Raw genomic sequence first — 11,133 nt, forward strand, 5'->3', positions numbered from 1 at the left:
TAAGGAAACTTTTCCTTCTTACAGCCTGAGTCAGAACAGGCAAAATGCCACTCTTTACCACCTGCTTAGCTATGGCTCTCTGTTCGGTGAAGTAAACACACACACACACACACACACACACACACACACACACACACACACACACACACACACACACACACACACACACACACACACACACACACACACACACACAGAGAGAGAGCAAACTTCCAGGGATCATTACAACATAAGACGATTTATATATTAAATTTCACATTTAAATGTATTTTGATGTTATTTACTGTCATTATATTATAATGTGGACTATAATCTGGACTTTAGTCTAACAAACAAAAATATTAATTTCAAAATTAAACAAATAAAAATTAACAAATAAAGAAATATTAAGGCACTGAGATCTGTTAGATTATTTGTCTACTCTTGTGAATACAGTGGTATTGCACACAAGCCTTTGATGTTACATCCATATCCTGTAGATGTCCTTCTGTATGTTACTTACCTTTTGCTGAACTGGGCTGAGGTTAAGTGAGCTATCCTCTTGTCCGTGTGTGTGTGTGTGTGTGTGTGTGTGTGTGTGTGTGTGTGTGTGTGTGTGTGTGTGTATGTGTGTGTGTTTGAGGGGGAAAAAAAAAGATGATCACAAGTCTTAGCATCAGGTGTGATATTTATTACACAAACAGCTAGACTCTCCCATGCCTCATTTTCTTCTTGACATGCACACCAGTTTATCCAGTAATAGGCCTTTCCTGCCATCTTCTATATTCCTCTTTGTTTGTGATATGGTGCACCTTGTTTCCCATGCAGTTTCTTTCCTTCAGTCAATGGTTCTCCCACCTTCTAAGATTTTCACTAATGCACTCCACATGCTAAATCTCTAAAGCTGCTTGTTTGATAGACAACCTCTGAGTGGCAGAGAACAAAATGTAGTTTTGACGTGTCACATTTAAATTGGTAAATCTCTGTAGATGCATTTGTTCATCAAGGATTTGGGCATGGGGTTTTAATAAAGTTAAGGGGGAAAGCTATGCATTGTGAAAACCTCCATGCCAACTGAACCAGATTTATTATTATTTGCATTTATATAGTGCCTTTCTCAAACTCAAGGATGCTTTTTACAAATATCACTTTTTTTTTAAACACCTGATGAGAAGCAGCAGCCAATTTTGCACACCACATACTCTCAATCAGAAAACACAGCCCCTTCGTGGACTGCACTGGGTGCAGGGAAAGGGGAGGAGGTTAAGACCAGGACAGAGCACCAACCATCACTAGACATACACACATACACACACACACACACACACACACACACACACACACACACACACACACACACACACACACATATATATATATATATAGACACACAGGACAATTTAGAGTATCCAATCAACCTAACCACCATGTTTTTGGAATGTGGGAGGAAACCAGAGACCCTGGAGTAAACCCACACAGACACAGGGAGAACATGGAAATTCCACCCAGATAGGGACTTGAACTCAATACCTTAGTGCTGAGAAGGAAAAATGCTAACCACCAAGTCTCCACCCTTCTCCATTTGCTCAACTCACATAAAGTAAAATTGGTCACTAATGTTAAAATGTGACGCAATTAACATAACATGACCAAACATAACATGATTCATACAAGACAGCAAAATAAGTCATTTAAAAAACTTAAATTTTTAATAAATGCAAATGAGCAGTCTGAAGAACTTTCTGAATTCAGGCTACAGTCATTCTCTGATTACTCAGTAGACCACATGTTGATTAAAAAAAAGAGAGAAAATATATAAATAGTCCATAAATCCTTTTGCAAAAATTTGGCAGTCCATAGACAGATAAGGCATTACTCAATTTAAATTGCTTTGTGATAACAGAATAAGAGAATCAGCAGTGATGTAATATTTAAATGACTGTAGACTTGGGTTTCACTTCATATGCCTTGCACTTCTCAAAAAAACATCAGTTTTCCAACATTATATGTGCTCCATGTATACATGATGTTAGGTCAAAGCCAAAAGGAGAATGGAACAAAAGATAAGACCTGAAACAAAATGGAAGACATGAAAAGACCTTTTTAACTGAGATACCCTGAATGCAGTAAATAGCATTCCTTGCCAAATGAATTGTACAAAGACTGATTTTTATCTACAATTGACAGGGATAAAAAACCCCCCACCATTTTAGAAGTCCAAAAAGAAAACAGATTTAACATTTGAAAGTAATCAAAAAACTAACAAAACTAAAATGCACTTTACAACAAAGGGGCACTCAGCGTTCACTCCTTGGATGACCCATGGTGCACACTACACCAGACCTGCGCTGGTGGCCCCGAGCCCACTCGATATGGTCTCATATCCCACAGACACCAGGGTCAGGACACTGCTCTCTATGTCTGTGGACTGAGGGACCTGTGGAACCGAAGGATCCAGGCGCATCTGTTTGCCTTTCTTTCTGCCTCTTTTGCCCTTGTCTTTGGGCTTGCCATCCTCCGTGGTGGCCTTGGGCTTACGGGTGCGCTTACGGGTCCTCTTGATGGGAAGCTCCGGCTTTGGGTCTGTGTTACCAGAGAGGATGCGGATCTGCCGGTCAATTACTGCATCGATAATGTCAAGAGCCACATCCATCATGCCATTACCGAGGCCGTGTGTGACGTTGGAAAACAAGCGACTATTAGCTGGCTCTTTGAAAACTTTCCGCATCTCTTCCAGATAGTTCCTGCCACACAAAATCACAAATAACCAATATATCACCAAGGAATTGTAAAGAAGAATGAAATGTGTTCACCACCACATGTAAAAAAATTCCATCATCAGTTTAGCTGGATGCATACATTCTAGAGTGCATAACTTTACCTTGTTTCAATAATTTTTGACCAGTGTTGCACCTGGTTTGTCTCAGGCAGTAACTGTTTCGCCATGTTTTCATAATCCACATACTGTAAGGCAAAGTCTTTCATATCTTTACACAGTGCTTCTGTGTCACCTAAAAAAAAAATGTTACTCAGGTGTAACACTCTTAGATATAGCAAAGTAACTGCTTCAATATTTTATTTAGATGGACAATTTATAAGCTATGTGAGTAAAAATCATGGATGAGTATGGTCAAGCCTCACCTTCAGTGAGTTTGGAGAAAGAGCTGGACACTGCTGTGTTGGTGCTTGGTGACAGGCCAAAAACATTCAGTGATTCTAGAAGAGTTTTTTTACTAGCTGGGCCTCGGCTCACTCTAGTGTAGGCAGCCAGAGATCTGAGAGACATCTTCTCAGGTGGCTCCAGTCTCCGTTTTACTTCCTCATAATGGATTTGGTACTTCCGTGCTTTTGAGCTCTTCATGTTGGGATCTAACAAGGAGGCCACTTCTGCAAAGGGGACCTGTAATGATGACCTGGCTCCATCCTGAGAAGCTGGTACGCTCTGGTTCTCTGATGGGCCTTGTATAGGAACATGGACTTGTGACGGGCCATGGGTTTGTGCTTGCCCGTGGCTTTGTGACAGGCCATGGCTTTGTGCTTGCCCGTGGCTTTGTGACTGGACATGGGTTTGTGTTTGAACACGACCTTGATTATGGCCATGTAGAGACATCTGGGCTTGCGATGACATCTGGACTTGTGATGGAACTGTATGCTGTATATTTTGACATGAGACATCTTGCGGAATTACGTGCTGTGTAATGATCTGTGCAATATTTGGGGCTTGAGGCGGAGTCTGATACATTGTTATGATGGGATTTCCAACAGTCACATGGACAACCTCACTGTTTGATGGTACAGGGGGCATGTGCATTCCAGAAGATGGATCCATTTTCAGTCTTTTCCAAGATTAATCACTTTTGGTTTAAACCAGGTGGCATCAAATAGTTTTAATGTGTTCTTTGCTGTTCTTGTAAAATTAGTGTAACTTTCTGACTGTTTTTCAGTTATTGTCAAATAGAAGTTAGCTTTTATAGTAGTTACAAAACAATCGTTGGTTCCTCATAGGTTATTGTGCCAGTAACTGTAAAAAATAAATAAATAAAAACAGTATTTGTTATTTATGTGCTTTACACATCCTTTCATTTTCATTGTTGTGCAACAAATTACAAAGTTATGTAAAAGTTATGCAACATAACTCACTGTTTACGCTACAGTGTTATAGAAGGTAAATCATTAGAGAAAATGTAATAAAAACATCTCCATTTCGCTCGCTCTATTTCCATTATATATTTTTTTTCTCGGAGGAAGTAATTTAAGCGCATTCGTCACATACATAACACATCACTAGCGTCACTGGACATCGCATGTAACTGAAGTTTAGAGTTCGCAGGCGCGCAGGCTGTGGGGTAATGTTAGATGGCCAGGCTAGGAGGCTTTCGGTGATTAGAGAAACAAGATGGTTCTTTTATCCAGTTACGTTAGGTACAGAGGTACAGAAAAGCAGCAAGATACTGTATATTGCGTGCTTGAAACTTAAAACTTGAGCAATTTCTTCCATGTAGAAAAATGTCCCTACTCAGCAAGATAAGGGTATATTGGGTAGACTTTAAGAGGAAAGATAATCCACTTGTTTTCATGAACAGTGTCTAGGCAGGCCAAAGGCTCGACGGGGAACCGTCACGTTTGAAATGTGATAAGGAAAGGTTTCGTATAATGACTACCTCTAGATCAGGTGTAACTTAGTTACTTATATGATTTATAACACTAACCTTGAATCAGACGCAAGTTGCTGACAGTATTCTTACTTACCGCTCTATGGTTAGAGTCGTAGTTAAACCGTGCTGATCCTAGAACAGTCCATGGCGAACCGATCGAAGGTCTCCTTCTTCCCCGATGGTGTTTCAGCGGGTTGCAAATCAGCAGACAGGGCACTGTCGCCATTGCTATTCTATCTCGCGTACTTATTGGTCGATGTTCTTGTCAATCAAGTTTTACACGTGCTTCGTATACCTGAACACAACGTCAATCACACTACGTCATCTTTAAGAGGTGGAACATCCGGATCTTAAAAGTGGTTCAACAACAAAGACTGATGGCATAAAGCATAGATGTCTGTTATTTTCCTATCGAAGTTATATAAATATATGACCAACCGGATAGTATGAAAAGTTACGTGTTCTGCATGCCCTTCGAAACAATATCGACTACCTGACATACATTTAAACAGAGTATTTTGCAGTTTTGGTTCGTACTGTACGTCAGGCTGTTTGAAAAGGCTCTGTAGTCCGTTTGTACTATGTTGTAAAAAAACTACCTTGATAATCATAATCAACAAATGCTTCTTTGCAGTAGCCATACGAATCACTAGATGGCGTCTGGTCACCAGCCACTAGCCTCATTAGACTAAGCATCTTGTGAAGCAACCATCATTGTGAAGAAAGTAGGCTACCATGTGGGGACTCCAGAGCAAATGTAACACACAGGATTGTCTTAGTCCTAATATTTTAAAAGAATTCTCTCTCTCTCTCTCTCTCTCTCTCTCTCTCTCTCTCTCTCTCTCTGTGTGTGTGTGTGGTATGTGCTGCAGTATGTGCTTTAAGCTGTGTCTCCACTTTCCTGACACACACATTTTTATGCTTGTTATGCAGCCTTGATTCTTAACCTTAATCTCTCTCTCTCTCTCTCTCTCTCTCTCTCTCTCTCTCTCTCTCTCTCTCTCTCTCTCTCTCTCCCTCTCTCTCTCTCTCTCTCTCTGTTATTGCTCATAAGTTAAGTAAGTTCATGCTCATAACATCACCAGTAAGGTGCAAGGGGTAATGCTGGAAAAAGTAGATAACCACAAACAACAATAATACTTCTTAGGTTTCACAAATATGCCAGTGCTTTTAAGAATTAGCTATTATATTTACCGCTAGTCCATTTGTCATACAGTAAAGGTGCTTTTTTAGCTTTCTTTGGGAATGTTTACAATTTAAGTACCTTTAAATGAATCATAAGAATTATGGTCTGATCACCAAATAAGTCAAAATGACTAATAACTAATAACCTAAAAAACACAATCTTCATAAACCAAAAACACAGACACACATGTACTACCTCCTGTTAATGCTGAACAAATACTTAAACAACACATCCTAGTCTGGAAAAAGGATGTGAACCTCTAGACTTTTCTAAAGGATAACTGGAATCTGTTCCAGCCAATCGGGTGAGACTGGTACATCAAGATTGGTTAGTGCTCTTTTAAGAAAGAAGTGTTCTTGTGAGCAATTCTCTGGCCAAAATAAATATCAGAGAACCTTAGAAAAATAATTGTAGAGATGTGTATAGCTGGAAAAGCTACAAAATAATTTCTGAAGGCTATCACACTACAAAAAAAAAAGAAAAAAAAAGGAAACTTTTGTGCTCTCCCTATGTATAATGCAAAAACCACAGCAAGAGTGCAACATGCAAAGCTGAAGGAGGTGAAAAAGAAGCCATTTTAAACCAACTCAGATCCTGTGGAATAACCTGAAGATAGCTGGTCAAGGAAACTCAGGAATATCAAAAGAACCTCATTCTATAAGGAGGAATGGGCATGTGAAATTCCTCCAAACCATTGTGCAAGTCTGTTCAGTGGCTACAGGAAAGATTTTGTGAAGGTTGTTACTAATGAGGTTCATCCAGGTACTAAATTCAAGAGTTAACATCTTTCAGCCTGGATTATAAATGTTTAATCAATTTACTGATTGTTGTCAAGAAAAAAAATCAAGAAAAACACATGAAGACTTAACACTAAAATATCCCCGTTTTGTCATTTAATGCAGCAAAGCACTGCATTAATACATTCTAATATGTCATTCTAATTTGAAATTTTAAATAGTGTACATAATTAAGTCACTCATATAAATCCCCTCTGCTTTGGCTTTTGTATTCAGCTTCTAGCTCAATAATATCCCCCTTACAGTTTTTAAAATTTCCCAGAAACACAATTCACACTCAGTATAACTGCCTCAAATCCTCAGACACTTTCTTCTTTCATAGTACAGTTATTCTCAACACAATACACCTCCTTACATAAAATTGTCAATCATCTAACCAGTATAGGCATTCTAAGCAAACCTCATAACAGTTGCACATCTGCAAAATACTACATGCATTCTCATTGTTTACATACAGGACTCTTATCAAAAGAATCTGTGTAATTGTCTACAAATGACAAATGCTCCTATATGCAGAAACTTTGCTATTTGCTATGCTTTACCTGATGCACACAATTCAGAACTATTTATATGGAGCTAAATGTAGGACAAAGTGAATGAGTAGTGTGCAGAGAACTTACAGGCTTCATGGTGGAGGATCTTTTTTATTTTAAACTGGTCAATGAAGATTTTCATTCTTATGGACTAGGTCTGTAACTAATGAAAGCCACTAAAATTATAAAGTATGTATAACAGGTCTGGTACGAATGGACATTTCTCTTGTTTGAAATCTTAAACACCATCACGCATTTTGGTACATTTGTGCTTTTTGAGAAAACTGATAAAAACTTAATAGCCAAGTAAATTAGTCTGCATAAAATAATTACAAAGTCCCCCAGAGCCTTAGAAAGCCCATACATTTCCCATCATTTTCTTTGTTAAGCTCTGAGAATTTCATCTCCATCTTGGACATTATGATTAGTTAATGACATTAGTTCAGTGCTCATAATGCCAGCGGAGAGATCTTCAGTCATGAGTGAAAGATCCCAGCAGTCTTCACTTCAAACACTATCTCACAGCAACACCGAGAACACCCGCGGCTGCCAGTGATAATTGATCTGTCTTTCTTCTGCTTTCAGGCTCGAGGGACAGATGAGAAGAATGGAAGCTTTGGTATAGGCGTCACACTTTCAAAGATCATAGGCACACTGATTAGGGGCAGAATCCCTAAACATTAGCTACTAGCCATGCGTGACACTTGGTTTCAAGCTTATGAAAAATCTAGTAAGTCAGTCAACAGCATGTTGACCCCATTAGCAATGAATATGGAGGCCTGTTATAATAATAATAATAATAATAATAAGTTCAATTTACATAGCTATTTTCTCACACCAAAGGTCCTTTACAGATGAAAAAAAATAAATGTGCAATATCCACAGTATCGTGTGTGTGTGTGTGTTTGTATGAGGTGCACATGTGGATGTGTGTGCATGTTCATGCAGAATTTCGACCATTCCATCCACCACTAAAGACAATATAGCCTAAGCATAACAGACACACATTTGACTAAAATAGGCAAATTGAGGCCAAAGCAGAGGCAGTACTGAACAATGACAAAATTATATTTCCATCTTCACATTCAACCACTGGCCTTAGGCAAGGCAAAAAAAAAGAGAAGGAAAGAAAAGGTTTGATCATGCATTTCTCTCATTCGTTTCCATACCAACATTCTTTGGCAGGAAGTAGCTCAACAGAGAGTATACTGGGAACTGAAGCTACTAGTCATGGCAGTTATGACAGATATAGCCCCCCCCCCCCCCCCCCCCATCTATGAATTTGTGCATGTGTGCAAATTTGAGTGCACATGCATGTGCAAAGGTATGCATGCATTTGCTTTTGTACAATGTTGTGGTCTTATACAAAGACTGGAAATATTAGGTGTAATTCCCAGTAGTCTTACGCGACTCACCGTGGTTTAGTGATGAGATTAAACACAGGTTTGCTGCTGTCTTTAAAGCCTTTCTACTTGTTTTAACATCTAGCTACCTAAAACCACACCAGGCTTTTTGTTGCTGTCACGGTGGTACTGAGAGCACAAAATCTGCTGTATCTGAATGGTCCTTAAATTTGCAATGAGAGTTGGAGGTACTGGCAGCAATTTAACCATTGTGTTACCATGACAACCCCAGTGTCTGTAGAAGTACCCCACTAAGACTCTAGTCTCCTCCATTAAAAGCACTATGCAATGGGGAACCAAACTTACTGAAGCATAGAGGCAATAATGATTGTAAAATAAAGTGCTTTAGCTGCAGTCAAGAGGTCAGGAATGTGGGGAATAACAGGATGTATTGATTGTAATATATGCATGGTAGATTGGGAGAACTCAATCCATGGGTGGGTCACTACACATGCCATTAACACTCATAGAAGGTCACTCATATGGTTCCCAGCTGCTGTTTCAAGTATTGTAGGCATGGACATGCTGCATCAGTCAGCAGCTTAAATAACATGTAAGCAATATGTAAGATGTTTGTGTGAGTGTGTGTGTTTATGTATATATGCCTTGCAGTCACTGTTTGATAAGATTTTGGGTTACTTTAGTCATTCACAGTTTCACTGATTTGTAGAATGTGCAGAGTGTTAATCCCTGCATATTTAGATGTGTACTCCAAGAAAGGTTTGTGCTTTGTGCATGGATGCACAAAAAGTACTTGTTTACACTTAGGGAAATACCACCAACTGCAGAATGTTTTGTGTATGTGTATAATTTATACAGCAGCTGATGTAGATTAACGTACTTCTTTTGTGTCTTTCTGCCCTTCAAACATGCACTTTAATATTTTTAGATTTTTTAATATATTGTTGTTGCTTTCATGCTTAGTCTTCTAATTTTCTTTCATGCCTCCAGGTTATAATTTAGACCTTAAAGTAGTGTCTTAGCTGTAGTGAAGAGAATAAATATTTCTAAGTTCTAACTTTCTAAAAAGAGAGGCACCAAGTAGCACAGTGTGTAACTCAGCAGGCTGGCTCTTATACTGACTGCTTCAGCTTTCTGCAACAGATAGTCAGGATTACTATGAATTTATAGATAGATAGAAGGCAACCTGCATTTATGATTGTACGAGTCAGTACTGAACAGCCTCTTATCCCTAAAAACCTCATACTGTTTTAATGGAGGGTGAATTTAGCAGATGTTTATTTATCAGCACCATGAGTCAGTAACAAGTATGTGGAAAGCTCTGCCGAGAAAACATGTTTGAATCTTTAGAAAAAAGAAAACTTAATAGTTAATTCCACATGATTTTTACTGTGATTTATTTGATATGCTTAATGGAAGGAGGGTGTACAAACAGGAAATGAAAAATTAGTGCTTTGTTATTTATTCCAAACTTATTTTGGTATAATCTATTTTTGTATGCCTATGCTCAGATCTGTGATTTAAACAATTAGATGTTACAGGACAAAAATGTTGTTACAGATAGGAACATCGTTAGGGTTTTTTTAAAATTCGGGGTTCTAGAACCGCACTTTTGAACCTAGTCTTGAAATGATTTCCTGTACAATGGACAGTCAATGGACAGTCAATTAGTCAAGGGTCACAGTTTTATAGCAGTAATTAAGTGCACCTTTGGCGTGTGAAAACGTTTTTCAGTAATATTACCTTAAATGGAGAAGTTGAGAATGAATTATCAATCATTCCACAAAGACAGTGTTTCACCGTGAAGAGTGTATATATACACGCACACACACCTATTTAAGATACGTACGAGCCGACAGCATTATAACGATATTAATTCACGTGTTCACGTTTACTAACGTTATCTAAAAACAGTCAGTTTTATATAAATTACATTTCTATAAATTAGCTGCTTGTCTCTCAGGAACCTGAAATGTGTAAAATATCCACCCCATGCGCCTACTGGCAGAAAGCATACATATCGACGTCGTCTATCTTCTGTCTTCGTGCTTAGTGGGGCCTAAAGGCAGAGCCCCGTGCCTGCATACTGGAGCGTAACTTTTAAAATGTATTTAAAGTTCAAAGTTCAAGCTTTAATACAAGGGGAAAAAAAATCCGGGCTGGCATAGAAATATCCGTGGCTTCTAAGCTTCTTTGAAAACCCTGAAGGTCCACCCCTAACGACGCCCCTGCTTATAGATAAAGAAAAGTTTCTGCCTCGTCTTTAATCACCTAAGGCTAACAATGAACGAGCCAATATTTTAGCGACAAATATGCTTAATGCTTTATATTACAGCATTAATATTACAGAATATTAATGATCTACATACAAGGTGAAAAAGTGCCTACATTTAAAGTTTACCAAGTGGAATGAGTCGAAAGTTTTAAAGCTCTTTATTTGTATATTACACCCTTGCGGGTTTGGTGGATCCGTGTGCACAAGTTAACACAAGCTTAATGTGGAAGTTAAACACAAGTTTAAGGTTATATTTTGAAAGACGTTTCACTCTCTATTTCCTAACAGAAGTCCAGCATGTTAACCCGTTTGTTTAAAATGGCAGGCTATGTTTCATCTTGTCG

At 38.6% G+C, this 11,133-nt stretch overlaps 1 protein-coding gene across 2 annotated transcripts; it reads right to left on the minus strand.

Annotated features, from left to right (window-relative positions):
- Positions 1–1,666: 1,666 nt before the first annotated feature.
- On the minus strand, positions 1,667–4,815 carry si:ch73-127m5.2 (uncharacterized protein LOC561202 homolog). 2 transcript variants are annotated; one of them, XM_027010394.2, is made up of 4 exons: positions 4,729–4,815; positions 3,121–4,000; positions 2,861–2,990; positions 1,667–2,723 (listed from the first exon to the last, which is right to left on the minus strand). In XM_027010394.2, the coding sequence occupies exons 2-4, from the start codon at positions 3,806–3,808 to the stop codon at positions 2,312–2,314; spliced, it is 1,230 nt and encodes a 409-aa protein (XP_026866195.2). In that variant the 5' UTR covers positions 3,809–4,000; positions 4,729–4,815; the 3' UTR covers positions 1,667–2,311. The 2 variants fall into 2 exon arrangements, with proteins under 2 accessions (XP_026866195.2, XP_035389116.1); XM_035533223.1 differs by having other exon boundaries at positions 4,689–4,798.
- Between the last annotated feature and the right edge of the window lie 6,318 nt (positions 4,816–11,133).

The sequence above is a fragment of the Electrophorus electricus genome, chromosome 14 (assembly GCF_013358815.1).
Source record: "Electrophorus electricus isolate fEleEle1 chromosome 14, fEleEle1.pri, whole genome shotgun sequence".
Taxonomy (NCBI): domain Eukaryota; kingdom Metazoa; phylum Chordata; class Actinopteri; order Gymnotiformes; family Gymnotidae; genus Electrophorus; species Electrophorus electricus.